Raw genomic sequence first — 19117 nt, 5'->3', positions numbered from 1 at the left:
TATTAAAAGTTACAGTTTAGTGTTCTTAGGACTGAAGACTTTCTGAGGAAAGAAGTTTTTAAACATCTTTTCTATAATTTTAGTGTTTTCAACTGAGGTGCTTTGATATATTTATTTAAAATAAATTATAGCTGAGGAAGTTCTCTGCACAGAAAAATATACTGTTTTTTAATCAAACTGACAACTTTCTCCAGTAAAGTTATTGTGTAATTTAAAGGCATTGAAACACCTGGTTAAATTTAGAAGGTATTATGATTAACTACAAACATCTGAAGCTGACTCAGAGAAGTCTGTGATTTTAGAAAAAATAAAAGTCAAATGTAGACACGTCTTTAAAAGACCCTCCTCCTCCCCACCCCGTGCAGCTGCGCTCAGCTCACCTCCACCCTATCCGCGTGATTAATACTGTTTTTTTGCGCAAATTACAGATTTTTTTTATGCTCATTATACATGTTAAACGTCTGAAGGGGTTGACGTGTGAACTCTTCATTCCCAGGCTGGTCGGAGCCGAGCTGCAGACTGACAGGTGCAGCTGCTGTAAAGTCGCTGCCCCTCGCTTTAAAAACAGTCAGCTGATCTGTTGCGGTTTTGTTGTGCTCGTGACATGAACACACAGGGGGAAATGCTGCGAAGTGCTTTTAGAAATATAATATATATAAAATACAACGTAATCCTCGGTGGAAAATAGTCCAGGAAACGTGTGCGTTCCCGGGAGGTGTTCACCTGAGCTGAGTGAAGCTGACCCCCCACCCACAGAGAAAGGAAAAAAGGCAGTAATTATTGATAAGGTAGTAAGCATGCTGTGGCTTCACCTGCCGTATTTTCTTTTAAAGAAAGAAAAAGTAGCTTGTAAAGCTGTCGCATCAGTGCAACGTAATTAAAAGCAGAGCTGCGCGTCTAATCTCACACACGTCTTCCTATCTTTGTGAGGACCACACACAGCGCTCAGCCTCGCTCTGCGCCGTCTTTTTCCCCAAGTTTGGTGAGAGGTAGATATGGAGGGACGCAAAAAAATAGTTCTCGACTTGATCTGGCCTTTATTTAAATAAAAATGACTACATGCCGTGAAACTCTTAGAGGGGTGGGCCGTCTCGTTGGGTGGGGGGAAGGGGCTGTATAATGGTAGGGGAAAACACTGGTTTCCCACCTGCTGTTTCCTAAGTTTCCATGAAAGTAACTTGAAAGCTTTAGGCCCTGCCTCATAGTATCTTTATCTCATATACTGTATTTAGTTTTTTTTCTCTCAATTTCCTCACATAGAATTTTGTGAATCTCCTGCTTAACAGGACTTTTGTTAATTGAATGCAGCTTCTCCAATCTTTTTAAATTTTCCTGCACATTTTGCAGTAATTTTACCCCCTAAGTTTTTAATTCCTCTGCCATTTTTGTTTTAAATGAAGTACTGTTTAGAACTGTGTTGTGTTAAACCTCCATAGAGTGTTTTAATTTAATTTTCATAGTTCAGCTTGAGTGATCAAAGAAGTCTCTTTGTCGTGCAATCTTTCACTCTGTGGAGATCCTTACTGAACATAAAGAAATAATCAGTTCTAGTATGTACAGTATGTTATGCCTATTTAAGTAAAAAGTAAATTTACGATCATGTTTATAGAGGTGTCTCCATATATCAGTAAATCCCAGTTCTTGCAAGATTTTTTAAAATAGTTTTTCCAAGTGAGTCATTCTCTGCTCCCAGCTAGATGTGTCAAGTTTTGGGTTTAGTAATAAATTAAAATCACCTGCAGCATTCTTCATTTGTGATGCTGTTCCAGGCTTTTACCACAGTCTCCTTTTCAGGAGGTGAAATGCTCTWTTGGGTTCTGGTCAGGTAATTGACTTGGCCAATCTAAAACCTTCCACTTTTTTCTCCTGATGAAGTTCTTTATTTTGTTGGCAGAGAGCTTTGGGTTATTGTCCTGCTGCATGATAAAATTCTCCCCATTAGTTTGGATGCATTTCTCCTTAAATTGGTACTGTATACAAAATGTTTCTGTACACTTCATTCTGCTGCTACCATCATCAGTTGCTTCATCATCAATATGAACCTGTTCTGCACAAGCCACAACATTACCTGTACCATGCTTCACAGATGAGTTATGTGCTTCAGATCATAAGCAGTTACTTTCTTTCTCCACACTTTTGCCTTTCCATCACTTTGATGGGGTTTAATCTTGGTCTCATCAGTCCATAAGATTGTTTTCCAGAACTTTTGCAGCTCATCTCTGTACTACTTTGCAAATTTCAATCTGCCATTCCAATTTTTATTACTTTATGAGTGGTTTGCATCTTTGGGTATGGCCTCTATATTTCTGCTCTTGCTGTCTTCTTCGGACAGTGGATTGTGATACCTTCACCCCTGAGCTGTGGAGTTCATTGGTGATGTCAGTTCAGGGCTGTAAAATGCGACCATTTTAACAAACCAGGGCTCTAGACTAACTTTTTGCACTGGTTGCACCGGTGCGCTTAACATTTTTTCTTAGGTGCACCAGCACAAAAGTTAGGTGCACCCAAATTTTCAACCACATCACCTAACATCAGAGTTTTACAGGTTATTTTTTTAATCACTGTTCATTAAGGCAACATTAACTAAAAAATAATTAGTTAACAATCTAGTAAACATGAAGTTCTTTATTTGAACCAGAATTGTACAAGACCTGTAACTTACTGAAAAGTATGTGATTCTATAAAACTCTAAGTGCAAATGTTTAAGGGCTGTACATCTAATAAACATCTTAAACATTTCATGGTTAAATTTTTTTAGACATAAGCCCCTCATATGGACAACTCCTGTAGTTTGGCCGTATGGATCTTTGGCCTTGGCTAAACCAGAATGATGAACAAAGAATAATGATTAATAACAGAAATATTAGTGATATTTATTAAAAGGTTGTACAGATTTTTTAAAAAGATAGTAACACATAAGTCTCCAATTTCAGCATTAGTTGAATCTTATTATCTAATATTATTTCACTTAAATATCTAATATGTCTAGTTTTATCCTCCTGAGACCCAGAAGAACCAATTTCAGATACTTGGAATGTAACTGTGGTGAAGTCGATTAAGTGCAAAAGCTGCCTGCCATACACGTGAGCTTCCTCATGCTGCTGTAATGATCTGCTGCGCTCACAGAGTAGACCCCGACTGTTAAATTAACAAGATGGACTTAGAGCTAGCAACCATCCATCTTATTTTCATCTCCAGCTAACAAGAAAGAACTCTTTTTCAGACTCCGATCTGGGTTTAAAAAACAAAACAAAACTACGGTTGTTTCGCTATGCATGCGTGCGTGCGCGTGCGTGCGTGCGTGTGTGTGTGTGTGTGTGTGTGTGTGTGTGTGTGTGTGTGTGTGTGTGTGTGTGTGTGTGTGTGTGTGTGTGTGTGTGTGTACAGATTTTTGCTTCATGATGGGTACAATTATTGACCATTTCCCCAGTACACACAACCTGGTGATGTTAGGGTTTGGGTCAGGTGTGTAGCCTACCTGGGAGGTTATGGTTGGCTATAGCATTGACTGAGAAATGAATGGAAGCCAATTCAAAGTCCCCATGAGTATAGAACAACAAACGTGTGTGCGCGTGGGAGGGGTGGAGCGGAGCCCATGAGCAGAGCGCTGTGTTATTAGGAGAGATGAGACTGTCAGCGGGCGACTATTGATACTGCTGGATTATTTTTTTATGGAACATGATGGAAACTTTTTTTTTCAGCGGGTGACCGCTCCCCTTCCCCTCGAACGTTTGGTCACACCAGTGCGACCGGACATTTTTTTTAGTCGCACTATTAGGAAATCAGGTCGCATTTGCGACCAAATTGGTCACACTAGAGCCCTGCAAATGCGACCTGATTTCTTAATAGTGGGACTAGAAAAATGTTTCTGGTCACATTGGTACAACCAGTCATTCAGGGGTGGGGTAGGGGGCAGCGGTTGCCCACCGACACAAAAAAATCTAGCAGTAGAAAAGACCGACACCCTCTGCCTTCTAGCACAGTGCTCCAATCTATTCCCCTGCCTGCACACACGTAACCCAGTGGTTACACTAATTTAACAGTGTACAATTCTGGTTCAAATAAAGAACTATATGTTTACTAGATTGTTAATTAATTAACTAGTTAATACAGTGATTAAAAAATTTAACCTGTAAAACTGCAATATTAAATGCAACGCAGTTGACAATTTGGGTGCACGTAGCTTTTGTGCTGGTTCAACCAGTGCAAAAAGTTCCATCTAGARCCCTGCACTTGATGACGTTATGGGGGTTTTCTTCACAGCTCTCACAATATTTCTGTCATCAACTACTGTTGTTTTCCTTGGCTGACCAGTTTGACGTCTGTTGCTCAGTCAGTACACCAGTAGTGTCTTTCTTATTTAGTACATTCCAAATTGTTGTGCCTGCCATGTCCAATGTTTGTCTGATTGATTTTCCTTCCTTTCTCAGATGGTTTAGATGGCTTGCTTTTCTCCCATAGACAGCTCTCTGGTCTTCATGTTGGTTTATCCTCTTTAAGAAATACCTACTTTACAGGTTTAAACCGTGGCCAAAAAGTAACTAGTCATTAGGGTTGGGCAAAATTGGCAAAAAAAAAATCACGATTAATTGTGGTATTTAGGCAATAATGATTAATTTGACGATTAATCCCCTGGAGTCCCTGGACACCCTTATGTAGTCACATGACCAATTTAATGGGAAAGATTTGCTCTTGAAAAATCTGTCCCACATTGTGTCAAAATTACAGACTTCAGGCTGTACATCAAATTTTAAATTGTGTTGTTAGATAAATAAATTACAAAACTATATTTTTTTAATGTTTGTCATATTTGAACCAGAGAGGAGCACCGAGCAGACTGACTAGAGAAATCTCCTGTCAGTTTGCCCGGTGGCATTAATCATATTAATCATCAAGTGCTAAAAAATAATTCTTTGTTTTTCTGACGATTAATTGCACACAATACGATTATGCCCAACTCTACTAGTCATGCAGAGCAATTAATGTTTGAACAATCAACCTAAAGGCAACACCTGGTCAATAAGTAATACCTGTCAGTCAATAGTTCCTTTTCAGTCATTTCACTCAGTACAACACACAGTTGTATATGGGACACGCGCGCCCTCGCGCGCCTGGCTGAAGCCACCTCTAATCACGTCTTTAGACCGGTGACGTTGAACGTCGGGTGACAGGCTCCGCCTTCACCCTATAAGTTCGGAGTCACCAGCATCATTACTCAGTTCTATTGCCCTTCACCTCGCGATAGTCACCTCTAAACCTGAGATTACATAGCTGCTGCTAGTTAGCTCAGCTTCTARAAGGTTCTTAGGCTAGCTTTACTGGTGCTAACCGCGTTACCTGCTGGTTCGTGTGTCTGCCGCTCAACGCTACTTACGTAAGTGACCTTTATTTTCTGCTGAAAATCTGTTTTGTGGTTCACAATGAGCACAAAACCACCTTCGAAGAAGCCGAAGTCTTCTGTTCGCCCCTGTCCTCAGGGGTGCGGCTTTAAGCTTCATGAGAAGGACCTGCACGAGGCCTGCCCGGCCTGCCTAGGAATCATTCACACTCGACGGGCGCTTGTGGAGCCCGAGTCCTGCCGGGCCTGTGCCGGAATTTCGCGTCCGACACTGGAGAGCAGAGTGAAATTCCTGGAGAAAATGCTTGGAGAAACTGCTGTTTTCCGACAAGACCCGCTGCTCTACGAATCTAGCCAGACGGCTCAGTCCGATGAAGATGAGGATTCGGCAGTTGAAGCCCCCACTGCTAGCTGGGCGGACCAGATGGAGCACGAGGCGGCCTCACCCGACATCGAGGGGGCGAGACCCAGTTTCTACTGGATCTAACCCCACCCCCCTGCTCAAAAGCCGACGAGGTTCACAGGGTTTTATCTCCCGTCTGAACCAGCTGAAGTGAAGCACCGTCTGCCTATGTTTCCGGACTTTGTGTCGGAGCTGACGTCTTCCTGGAGCAAACCGCTGTCCATCCGCGCCTTCGTGCCCAGACAGGGTCAGTACTTGGACGTGGAAGGGGCAGACCAAGCAGGCCTGGTGGGCATCCCTCCGATGGAACCTTCTTGAGCTGTTTATTTGGCTCCGTCTCACAACCATGGTGTGAGCGGGCCCACCCTGCTCCCTTCCAAGCCCTGCAGATTCTCTTCGGTACAGCTGGAGAAAATCTACAAAGCCCAAGGTAACACCGCCCATGCACTGAGCTCCGTCACCAWGCTTCAGACCTACCAGGCCATGGCCTTGGCTGAACTGGCAGATCAGATGCCGCAGGAAAACCCCCTTTTATCCCTGCTGAACGAGATCAGTCTGGCATCAGACCACATCCTGCGTGTGTCCCGCTGTGCAACGCTGGCTCTGGGGAAAGGAATGGCTTCTACTGTGATGGCGCAGAGGCACCTGTGGCTAATGCTCTCAGACGTTCCCGACAAGGACAGAGCGACCTACTTGGATGAACTGATAATGCCTACAGGACTGACTGCGGCCTATTTTGGATCTGAGAGTGTTAAACTGGTACCTTCAAACATACAGGTTCAAAATGTTAACGCTCAAACAGCTAATTCACTCGATCAGCCCGGGCGATTGGTTTGCGACCATCGATTTAACAGAYGCCTATTTTCACATAGCGATTCACCCAGAGCACAGAAAATTTCTCAGGTTCGCCTTCGAGGGTGTAGCCTATGAGTACCTGGTGCTACCGTTCGGTTTATCCCTACCTCCTCGCACCTTTTCAAAGTGCGTAGAAGCTGCGTTGACTCCTCTCAGGTAAAGGGAGGTCCGTCTGTTAGCATATTTAGACGACTGGGCTCTGATCGCAAGCTCCAAGGAGCAAACATTAGATCAGCTGTCTCAGGTTCTGTCACACATTCAGGCTTTAGGGTTTTTAGTAAACACCCAGAAAAGTCTATTAACACCAAGTCAGCAGTTTTCGTTCCTCGGACTAGAAATCTGCTCCTTGTCAAGCAGGGCTCGCCTCTCAGAAAACAGAGTGGACGCATTTCACCGCTGCTTAGCTCAGTTTCAACTGGGATGCAAACTGAGCTTCAAAACTGTACTACAGTTACTGGGAATGACGGCTTCCCTGATTTCAGTAGTACGACTCGGGCTGTTAAAAATGCGCCGTTTTCAGCGTTGGTCTCAGTCCCACAGGCTGTGTCCGTCTCGACACAGACACAAAAAGCTAACAATAACTGCTTCCTGCATGACGGCTCTCAGCCCCTGGAGGGAACCCGGCCTCCTGTATCATGGTTCTCCAATAGGGAGGGTGTCGTTTCGCAAAGTGGTGTCCATAGACGCCTCCCTGAAAGGTTGGGGAGCCTTGTGCGACGGCGAGGGGAACCTGGACTCCACAACAGTCCAGGCTCCACATAAACTGCCTAGAATTATTAGCAGTCCTGTTAGCACTGAAACATTTTTGTCTAGTTCTGGAGAACCATCATCTTCTAATCAGAACGGACAACACAGCGGTGGTCTCTTACAGTATATAAACAGACAAGGGGGGACTCAGTCCCTTCCCCGGTTGAACTTGTCTCACACTCTTTTACAGTGGAGCAGTGTTCATTTTCTGTCTATCAGAGCCATTCATGTTCCGGGGAGACTGAACCTAGGTCCAGAACTCCTCTCCAGGGGCGGCCCTCTAGCAAAGGAGTGGAGGCTGCATCCCACTGTGGTGGCCCAGATTTGGGTTTTGTTTGGCAAAAGCGACAGTAGATCTGTTTGCCTCCAGAGCAAACACACACTGGCCTCTGTTCTTTTCCATGACAGAGCAGAGCGCTCCTCTGGGAGTGGACGCCCTAGCTCATCCTTGGCCCGATGTACTTCTGTATGCGTTTCCCCCAGTGGAAATGATACCACCTTTACTAGAGAGGGTGCGTGGACAGAGCCTGTCTTTGATCCTAGTGGCACCCCGCTGGCCAGCGAAGTTTTGGTACACCGAGATAATCAGCTTGCTAGCAGCTCAACCCTGGCAACTTCCGGTTCGACGAGATCTCCTCTCTCAGGCAGAGGGGGAGATTTTTCACCCACACCCAGAACTATGGAAGCTGCATGCTTACCTGCTGAAAGGTCCAGCTTTTTAGCCAAAGGCCTTTCTCCAGCAGTAATAGCAACTATCCAAAATGCAAGAGCTTCATCCACTAGAGGATTATATTCCTATAAGTGGCAAGCTTTTGAGCGATTGTGTAAGATCGGGCACCTGGACACTTTTCAGTGTGTAATAGGAGATGTTTTAACATTTCTTCATGAGCTACTGGATAAAGGGCTCTCCTTCTCCACAATTAAAGTCTACTTAGCAGCCATTTCTGCCTGCCATGTAGGTTTTGATGGAGTCACACCTGGTGCTCATCCTTTAGCCGTGCATTTTCTGAAAGGGGTTTGTAAGATACGGCCTGYTATTAAACCCAGTATTCCCTCTTGGGACCTCACTGTGGTTCTTGAGGCTCTCTGCGACCCTCCATTTGAGCCTCTAGAATCTGTTGAGTTGAAGTTTCTTTCATATAAAGTTGCTTTGCTTCTGGCTTTAGCTACAGCTAAACGGGTCGGGGACCTCTACGCTCTGTCAGTGAACCGCTCCTGTATCCAGTTTTCTACTAATGACTCTAAAGTGGTTTTGCACCCTAACTCTGCGTATCTTCCTAAGTTGATACCTTCTAGTTACAGCTCTATGTCTATAGAGCTTTCCAGCTTTCATCCCCCACTTTGCAACTGAGGAGCAAAAGAGGCTGCATCTTCTGTGCCCTGTACGTGCTCTACGCACTTACATCAGCCGCACATAGGATGTAAGGTCATGTGATCAGCCGTTTGTGGTTGTTGCTAACCCAAACAGAGGTAAAGCTCTTTCTAGACAATGACTCTCTCACTAGATTGTAGAGGCCATCTTGCTAGCATACAGCAGCAAAAACCTTCCAATCCCTCTTGGAGTTAAAGCTCACTCCACCAGGGGTGTAGCGRCATCTTGGGCCCTTTTTAAAGGGGTACCTGTGAGTGACATTTGTGCCGCGACCAGCTGGGCCTCACCAAACACATTTGCACGATTTTACAGCCTGGATGTAACRRCMYCTTCGGTGGCTCATTCTGTACTTTCTGCCGGGTCCAAAGCTCTGCATTAGTACAGTACTTACTCAGGCACACTACTTAACTCAGGTCTGATGCTGCTCTGCGGTGCGCTTTGACAAGTCCCATATACAACTGTGTGTTGTACTGAGTGAAATGACTGAAAAGGAACGTAAGGTTATGAATATAACCACGGTTCCTTGAAGGAATGGAACGAAGTACAACACCTTGTTGGCCCCGCATCACAAAAGGCTCGGTGAAGGGCGGTATCTAACTGAGTAATGACGCTGGTGACTCCGAACTTATATGGTGAAGGCGGAGCCTGTCACCAGACGTTCAACCGGTCTAAAGACGTGATTAGAGGTGGCTTCAGCCAGGCGTACTAGGGTGCGCGTGTCCCATATACAGCTGTGTGTTGTACTTGGTTCCATTCCTTCAAGGAACCATGGTTATATTCATAACCTTACGTTTTGCTCACTTGAAAAATGGGTGCGTTCAAACAAATACTTTYCAATGCCAATTCAATACTTTTTGGAGGGGACTGTATCTAGATGTTTAAGAAAATGCGGGGTTTTTCATTTTCTTTAGTTTTCCAGTCCTGTTCTTGTTGTCAAAGTACTCCCAACCTTGTGTTCTTCACTGATCTCACACACAAAGAAGCTTTAATCTGGCATCCTGTTGCTGTCTTTCCCTTTTTTTTTCTTYGTGTGTGATGTAATTGAGAGGATTTGCCTGGTAACCATGGTATCTGTACAGTGTAGGACTGTGGGACTCTCTGCAGCTCTGAGGCAGGCTTTTCTTTAGATCTTCTTTGTTTGAGTTTTAAACTGTTTGGATACCAGTGATATCGGTGTTCAATCAGACATCAGCTATGCAAACAGTATGCTGAGTGAACATGGACAAAAACAAACCAGGAACTTCCCTTTTAAAAGTTTCCCACATTTGACCTTTTTTTTAAGATGACAACTGATAAGCTTGGAAACACCAATTACTGTATTACTCCTCAGTTTTAGAAAAACCCATACAAATATTCATCCAAAATGTGCAGCTTGATCACAATAGTGTGCTTATGATTTTAAATAGCAGCAGATAAAAGTGATGCGGGGTGGGAATTGTAAAAAGTAAAATAATAATAATAAATAATAACAATAAAAAAAAAACAGAGTTCGTTTCCAGCTTTGGTCCTGACCTTTTGTKCAGATGTGAATCACTCATGCGAACTCTAGTGCGGATCAAACAACCGGACCGAGACCTGCTTTTTGAGGTGGTCTCGGTCTGCTTCCAAACGAACTCTGGTGCGGTTCGCTTTAGTTTGCTTCTGGTGTGAATACAGACTGGACTCGAACCGAACCAACTGCATAAAATGTGCCTTTTTGGACTTCACAGGCCACCGTTGCTGAGCTAAATAAACTAAAATCAAACCGGTTCCGTCGTCTCCTGCTTAGCAGCTTTGCTGCCAGCATGAAGTGGGTCAAAACACACAGAGCACCTCGTCTCCTTTGGTGACACATTTACTGACGTCGCTCCAAATTTAGTTTCATTGTGAAACCACCATTAAATTAGCTGCTTTTGATATTTTAAATGCTATTGCAGCTGTACTATCAGCAAAAATGTGCACATCAGAACCGCAGCATGCAGAACTTCTATGCTCATGATCCAAAGCATACCGCATCATCTGTAAAACACAGCAGAGCAGTGTGAAGGCTTGGGCATGGCTGCCCGTGGCCCTGGGTCACTAGTGTTAACTGATGATGTGACACAGGACAGAAGCAGTCGAATGAATTCTGAGGTATTCAGAGCCATACTTAGATCCTGCCAAATGCAGCCGAACTGATTGGTGGGCATTTCATAATACAGATGGACACTGACCCAAAACATAAAGCCAAAGAAACCAGGAGTTTTTTAAAGTAAAGATGTGGAATATTCTTGAATGCCCAAGTCAGTAGAAAATGTTGTCTCTGTCCAAATAGATATGGACCTAACTGTACTTCACAGTTAAAAACAAATCCAAACTACACATAAATGAACAGGCCAATTGATATCATTTACATGATTTGTGGTACAGTTTTTACACAATCACAGTAATACTTCCAATTCTAAAAGTATATTTATGTTGTTTTGTGTCTTCCAGCCGAGCACGCTGCCTCAGGGTACTGTCAACATGAATGTCTGCACAGATGTCATCGATGCAGAGCCCAAAACAGGCCAGAAGAACTCGCTGTGCATCATCACCCCTGAACAAGAGTACTTTATCAGAGGAGAGAATAAAGAAATCATTAATGGGTAACTTCCTCATATTCATTTCACGAGTTGCAGGACATGAATATACACCAAATAAATGTTTTGTGTTTTTTGTAGGTGGAGTGAACAGTTGATTGTTTATCCTCGAACTAACAAACAAAACCAGAAGAAGAAGCGAAAAGTAGAGCCTGCAACCTCCCAGGTAGTTTTCTTTACTCATACGATCAAAGCTCTGTGTGATAGTTGGAACATCTGGATTCCAATTAACTTCATGCATCTCTGCATTCTCGTCCAGGAGCCAGGTCCAGCCAAGGTAGCAGTGACCGGCTCTGGTATACCAGAACCAGATAAAAGTCCAGATTCAAGTTCCATCATTTGGCAGGAGGAGCTAAACCAGAGAGAGGCTGAGAGTGCAACTGTGTGGACTGCTGTTGATCAGTCTCTTGTATCACCACCGCCCCCTGCAGGTAAGGAGTTTTTTACTTCCTGTTTGTTATATTTTTCAGTGTTTAGAATCAATAAAATCCAGTATGAATCTCAAACATGTTCATATGTAGCAGTGTGTTAGTACAGGTCCTTCTTATTTTTGGTTCAGTACGATTTAGTTTGTCTGTTGCAGCCTTGATTCTTTGATTGTTCATTTTGTGTAAAGCCTAAATAAACATATTTCTATAGGTTCAAAGAACTAGCATTTTATATTAATCTTGTGGGACAAAAAGATTCACATTCATGAAAAGAATTCACTTTAAAAATGACCTAAATCAGCAGATGGGCTGGGAATGGGAAAGATGACCAAGTGTCTGTCCGTGCTGACAGTCGTGTTTACACTGATATCAAAGTGACTCACCAGTGGCTCAGTTAAGACAGTCTGCATACTTGCTGTCTTCTTTGTCTCCTTTCTTAGGTGAATATGCATCTGTAGGACAGGGCTCTGATGCAGGGTCGGTGAACGGGGATGATGTTAATCGCGGCAGCCTGATGCTGCACAGTTCCGTTCCCCAGCCCGCCACCGACCCGCTCTCCCCGACGGGCTCTTGCTCCAGTTTGGGAGGAGTCCCGCGCTGCCTGTCTCCGGTGCCCAGTGACCCATTCCCCTCTGGCAGTTCCCTTCTCTCAAACGGCTCCCACATAAGCGGCTCGGTCAGCTCTCTGGACTCAGATGCCAGCGGCAGCACGGCCACCAGCACCGACAGCCACCCGATTAGTCACAGGGGCGGCCATCATGATGTGTCGCGCTCCCGCCGCATGGAGGCTGAGGCCAGAAAGGCTGAGAAAAAGAGTCTGTTCAGGAGTCCTGAGAGGCCTGAGAGAGAGGCCATCCTCAGTCCCGAGAGAAGGTCAGTGACTTTATTTTTATCAAGTCCTCCCATAACCATCTCTTTAACTGGTCCCACTTCCTGTCCCTGCTCCTTGGATTTAATAAGTTCCTGCTGGTTTTTATGAAGAAGCTTTTTTGAGACTGACCTGCTACATTTGCCAACTGATTTTTATTCACAAAAATAAGGACTTTTAATGCTATAACTGTCTTAAAGGTGAAGTTCAATAAAAAAAATTTTGGTAATAACTTTAAGTAAAAAATAATTTGCTAATAAGTTTAACCTAATCAGGCAGAGTTTAATTAATTTACCCGTTAATCTTTTCTCTTGATCTCAGTATATTCTGTAACACTAGGGCTACATGATATGTCCAACATTTAACAAAGCAAAATCAGTAAGAGTGATATTASTATTGCAAAGGTGATAAACTTGATGCTAATCGTGTTAGCTTTTCTATGATGTTCTTTATGTGATTTGGCTTATATGCTAATGGTTGTTCAATAGCTATGGTTAATAGAGGTCATTAGCTTACTGTATGTCCTCTGCACTCCTAATTATATAGGAAAATGTATTCATATAATAATATAATGTGTTAATATAAAACAAACCAAAGTCATTTCAATTTGTAAATGTGTATTTTTGTCCTATTCATCAGTTTCAGTATTTTGGATAAATATGATAAGTTTAACCTTTAGAAAACTTCAGTATACATTATTACCAAGAGCTTGGGTCGTGGAGTGTACTGTAATTAATAGTGAATATCACTGAAAGTTTTAATCCAAAAGGAGTCCAGCTCTGGTGGTTTGACTTAAGAAACCTGTGACTGGTTTGTTCCGTAGCTGTCTGTCAGCAACACACTGGCTCACCTTTGTGTCTGCCACTAACCTCAATCAGAGGTTAAAGCCTGGTTTGTACTTTGAGTCGCACATCTTGTTCCCCCTGCTGAGTGACAAAAAATTGCACAACTTCCGTCTGCTCTACTGCTGCTATCCCCCGGTGACAGCCGTCTTGCGGCTCTGTGTGTGATAGGTCCGGAGTTTGTGAGTGTGTTTGTTCATGAGGAGCTCCTCAGCTGTGGCAGCGCCGAGGAGCTGAGCTGGACCAGAACAGGACCCCGAGCAGCTCAATTCCTTCTGCGTGTTATTTTGTTTAAAATGATATTTTTTGTCTGAAGCCGGTTTTAAAAAGAGCTCAGAGCAGCTGGTTTGATCCAGGTCTCAAGGATGAACGTGAGCGCGCAACTGGTCGCATCTTTTTTCTGTCCACCGTTAACAAAAAAACCCCAGCTCTACTTCACTCAACTTAACACTGATGTTAAGTGAAAAAAACAGTATCCAGCCATCGTTATCGTAGTTTATATACTTTATATGAGCTATGGGAGGGCAGAGGGAGGATTTATGATAATTTATGGCCCACCACGTTTTCAGCTCTTCTTTATACTTGGTCAGGAAAAGATGCGCTAAAATTGCGCAATCAGCAACGCGCAGTCTCACGTCTTATTGAAGTATAATCCAGGCTTAAGAGATGCGACAGACGGGTGTGTCACCCCACAACACCCAATCCTCATCCGTTTCTCTTCTGAATGAGCTGTGTTGATCAAAACACACATCAGTGACATTTTGGGGCGTCTTCAGAAAGAATCTCGAATATTTGTCCCAGTTTTCATTGCAGCCTTGTGGAAATTTTGTGCTTCAAATCACGGGAGTCAATACGGTCATAATTTTATACACCGACACCTAGGAATGCGCGATATAAACGATAACCGGTAGAAAYGATATAAATTTGTCCTATGATAGAGATCTGTAGTCTACCGGCCAACCACCCAATTCTTTTTGATGATGTAACCAGCTGGAGTCAAAACAGAGGAAGCGGGAAGCAGCGTGGCCGAGAGCGCAAATGAAGAGGGGGGAAAAAAAAAACTTCTCCGGACCTGGTTCGGGTGTGCGAAAATGAACGCCGAACTGTTTACATATTTACGTGACGGCGCGTGCTCCCGACCTGCCACACTGCCTGCTGCGGGAAGAGCGTGCGCCGCGGCACATGGCGCAGCGAGGCAACTGTCAGTGCAGGTGAAGTAGTGCTCCAGGACGCACAAAAGCTCGCTGAGTCTGGACCTCGTTTCTCCTGCGGTCATAGCGCGACGACGCACGGCCGAATGCGCGCGCACACTGCGCCCACTTCGTGCGCGTGCGTTCCAAAGCGCGACTATAACTCAGCCTTTACTGTCTCCTTGTACAGTGGGGAAGCGCTGTGGGAAAGGGTGACAGTCAGACTGTCTTTCCAAAGAAAAAGTAAAGCATAAACGGGATGATTGTGTCACCCCGCCGGAGCACGCACAGATTAAACACGTGGAGTGCAGAAAAAATAATCTGCAAAGTGTGTAGAAAGGAATAAATACAAACAATTTTTTTTACCACCTTAAAACAAAGCAGGTTATTCCAAACACAACATCCAATGGATGCAGATATCTATTACATTAAAGTTATTGTGTGTGTGTGTGTGTGTTAATATATATACTGTATATATACAGTATTTGATTTAACCATGTAGATCTCCCTTAAATTTAGATTTTTTATGGGAGACTTTAAAGTGTCCCTTTGAAAAGGAGATTTTAAGGTCTAAATTTTTTTTACCTATACATATTTATTCCACTCAATTAATATGTGATTTATTTATGTTCTATTAAAAGTTTTATATCGTGATATATATCGTAACCGCCACTCATTATAATGTATATCGTGATATGAATTTTTTGCCATATCGCACATTCCTACTGACACCATATTTTGATACCGCGATATACCAAATTATCGGCATACCGCCCAAGCCTGCTTATTAGCTACATCAATGGCCTATTAGAGTATTTTTCAAGTTTTTTAAATAGAGGGAATAAAGTTACTTGAAGGACTACGTGTACTCAGTTTCCAAGACAACAAAAAATTATTCTTCAATCATACACTTGAGGAGATCCTTACCTATGACAGGAGAAAAATACCTTTCTAGATCAGAAATGTATTTGAAAGCTTCTTGAATGAAGAACTCCTGCTGGCTGGCTAGTACCTTGGTGACCTTGCTCCCAGCTCAAGCCTATAATCAACCTCTAATTTAACCCGATGAACCAGATTTGTGGACTGCCTTCTTGGAATCTGCTCTGTTTTAGTGTCATTAGTCTGAAAATACTCCAGCCTCTAACTTATCCTTTTAAAGACATGTCTGCACACAAATACACACACACTGCAGTGACGCACAAAGCTTTTGATGTGCTCACAGACCATCTCACAACCAACGGTTGAGCAACAAGGAAAAATATGTACGATTAAAATTAAGACAAAGTGGGATTTCTTACACTCGGAGCTGGAWATGTTTGTGTTTCTAGGAAAAATCCATTGCATAACAATCACATTAAAAGATAACAGTGCAAGCACAGATTGTATAAACACCCTAATCTGCTTTTTGACCACCATTAAGAGTTCACAGGTTCTACACACACCAGAGATTGCAACATTAACAAACTCTGGCAGAAAGGGGGTCATCTTTTTCCTATAAGAGCTCATTTCCTGTACTGTTTAGGTCCCTCCATCACTATCAGACTTGGTATAAAAAGGAAGAAAGAAAAATGCCACATATATATACATGACCTCTTTGGTCCACTTGACCCATGAGGGTATAAGTGGCTCATCTCTTCATCTATACAGCTGTATTCATGCGATAAACAAAACAAATTGCTCTTAAAGTTGAGTTCTTTTTAAACTTTACCTGCTGCCACAACAATCACCAGTTTGCATATATGGAAATTTCCTTTAATATTGCTCTAAAAAAGGTTTAAAAAACATTTGAAAGCTTTGTAATCTCATTTTGCATCAGTGCAACTAATAAAGAAGAGAAGGTCCAAACTTTCTTGTTGTATTTAGTTAAAAAACATACCAACTTTGTAAATATTGTGAGCTTAGAGTTTTTAATGCAAGAATAGTTGGTTCAGATTTATTTCTGCTTGAGCCATTTTAAACTTTAAAGAAATACATCCTTTTTAGCAGCATGCACATTTGTTTTGCTGTTCTTTAGAAATAATGCAGGTTTTTAAAGAGTATGGCATCCATAAATTTTAATTAGTGCAAAATAATAGGTTGTAAGATTTTTTATAAAGACCACAAAAATGGAAAAATAAGTGTCTAAGAAAAGTGTCAATGAGTTGTCTTTGAGTTGATGCTTTTTAGTATTTACAAAAAATCTTACTAAAGATAAAAAGATATTTAAACTAGTGGAAGCAAAAATAGTCAAACATCGTTGACCCCCTCCCAGACCTTTTTTTTAAACAACAAAATCTACCGCTTTAAATGTTTGGGCTAAAACCATATAACAAGATTACAAAAAATCCTCATTTAATGCCTTTTTATAATCTACGTGTTTTATTTATGCTTGTTGAACACTAGGAGTGGGATTCTTAAGGCACCTCAAAATTTGATCATAATTGAGTGATTGATGTTTTTTTTATCTTAAAATCTAAATGACTGTAGTTTATTTTATGCAATATAAACAGGTTTGTATATTTTTATACCCAATAAAGAGTACACAATATGTAAACAACAAATAATAATAAGCTGCTGACGACATTTAACATAGATGCTAACTTAACATTGGAAATCCCATAAAAAACGCAAGTAGCATTATGTTTAGCACTGGAGAATTATACCACAAACATTGTAATGGTGTAACATCACCAAMTGAAATTCTGCCGACACAGCATCTTGGGACATTAATACAAATTTTTTTGTATAAATCTGAAAGGTTGACACATCATTAGGAGCATGAATTAAAATGAAATCAAAATGTTATTTGCTTGTCTGTTAAAGGTTTTTAGATGTTTAAAGAAAGTCYCTCACCCTCCCCTTTCTGTCCTTTTAAGGACAGCAGCTTTAACAGAAGAGTCCCCAAATAAGGCCAACTTTGAAGCCAAGTAACACAATATTTCCCGCTGCCTGTCAACCCCTTCCTCTCTGAAATGCAAATTCCTGTGTCTGAACAAAAGGCCTGTGTGGTAGTGTGTCCGAACGGCTGGTGTACTCTGTCGCACATTTAGGATGATTGGAGATGAAAGCTAGAGTGTGTAGGCTGTTCTTGGCTCTGTTATCCAGAACTTATTGTTCACTTGAGGTTAATATTTTTTTTCTTCAGTAATGTCACAGTGTTAAATTAAGCTCATCTTATAGTGAGAAGGGACAACATTATATAACACATCATCTCTCAGATGAATTTAAAATAAAAAAAATATAAGGCCAGTGCTAGCTATCAATATAAATTGTTGTATTAAATTTTACATTTGCACAAAAGTCATCTATTTTAGAAGACCAAGTATAAGTTACTGAATAAATGTTAAAACGAAAAAAGATTCCCTTCTTTTGTTTCGTCTCCTGTTGAGTTCTTAATAGCTCTGGTTAAATGCACAGAATAACCTGTATAATTTACCCTATCAACTTAAGCAGTGAAGTTCTCTTGAAGAAAGTCAACTTTACCTCTAAAACTGTACAACTATGAAGTCCTATAAAGAGAGAAGTCGACCGGTTTTATTCACTTGTATCAGCCATGGTAGAATATACTTCATCCCATAACCATGTATAAAAATAATGATGCAACAGCAGCTGCTAAAACCAGTTTATTGTAACCCACAATTTAGTTTTTAATATGCAAGAATATTGTTCTATGTATTATATTTCAGTGCATTTTTCTAGGGGTTATTAAATATGTTTATTTTAAAGTGACTTTCACATGTATTTCCTACAAATACCAACACTGAAAGAAAACGTAATATTTTTAAAATTTGGTATAACGTGATTTTTACCCATTTTGTCACATAACTGGGATATTTTTGTCCCCTGACGCCAAGGTGGAGGACAAAAATGGTGGCCTAATTAGACATCACGCTGTTGATATGCAGTACGTTTGGCTTTAAATGCTTTAAATTCCAAATATTTCAGCCAATCGGCATGCAATTTGCTAAGGTCGATCCTAATCCACCCCACAACAGGAAYGCAGTCCAATTTCATGTGGGCATGGCCTAATTACACATCATGCCATTGACATACGTTTGGCTCTTAATTTCACGTATTTCACTCAATCTACATGCTATTTGCTATGGTTGATCGTAATCCACCCCACTACAGGAATACGGTCCAATATTGGGCGGGGTTGGGGGTGACCTAATTCCTCCACAGCACCCCCTACAATTATTTTAAAAATTAGCCTCAAGCCAGGCTTGGACCTGGAATCATGAAATCTACTGTATGTCACAGGCACTTGAAGTTGGTCAATTACTCTTGTTTTTTCTTAAATGAAAAAATACATTTTGGCCAAAACTTGCCATTGCCATTTTCTACCCTGATTTCTAAATGCCATCAGCCATAGAAAACCCCCTGTCAGTCGACCTTTAATTCTGTTTTTATTAGAATGGGAGAAGCAGGGCTTTCCTCTGTCCTGTTTTCAAAAGAGTGCCCAATTGTTAATGAAACTTTTCTGGTGGCTAATGTA

At 41.9% G+C, this 19117-nt stretch overlaps 1 protein-coding gene across 1 annotated transcript in view; it reads left to right on the top strand.

Moving 5' to 3' along the window:
* Positions 1 to 19117, top strand: part of LOC106528290 (myosin phosphatase Rho interacting protein) — a gene marked incomplete at its 5' end in the record, with an annotated part of 88031 nt that overhangs the window by 28329 nt on the left and 40585 nt on the right. The window contains 4 exon segments of the mRNA XM_014023425.1: positions 11170 to 11321; positions 11397 to 11481; positions 11575 to 11746; positions 12184 to 12616. Coding sequence (XP_013878879.1) covers positions 11170 to 11321; positions 11397 to 11481; positions 11575 to 11746; positions 12184 to 12616 — 842 coding nt within the window.

Source organism: Austrofundulus limnaeus, unplaced genomic scaffold, assembly GCF_001266775.1.
Source record: "Austrofundulus limnaeus strain Quisiro unplaced genomic scaffold, Austrofundulus_limnaeus-1.0 Scaffold368, whole genome shotgun sequence".
Classification (NCBI taxonomy): Eukaryota; Metazoa; Chordata; class Actinopteri; order Cyprinodontiformes; family Rivulidae; genus Austrofundulus; species Austrofundulus limnaeus.
Note: the sequence above shows the minus strand (reverse complement) of the source record. Positions and strands in the feature narration are given on the sequence as shown.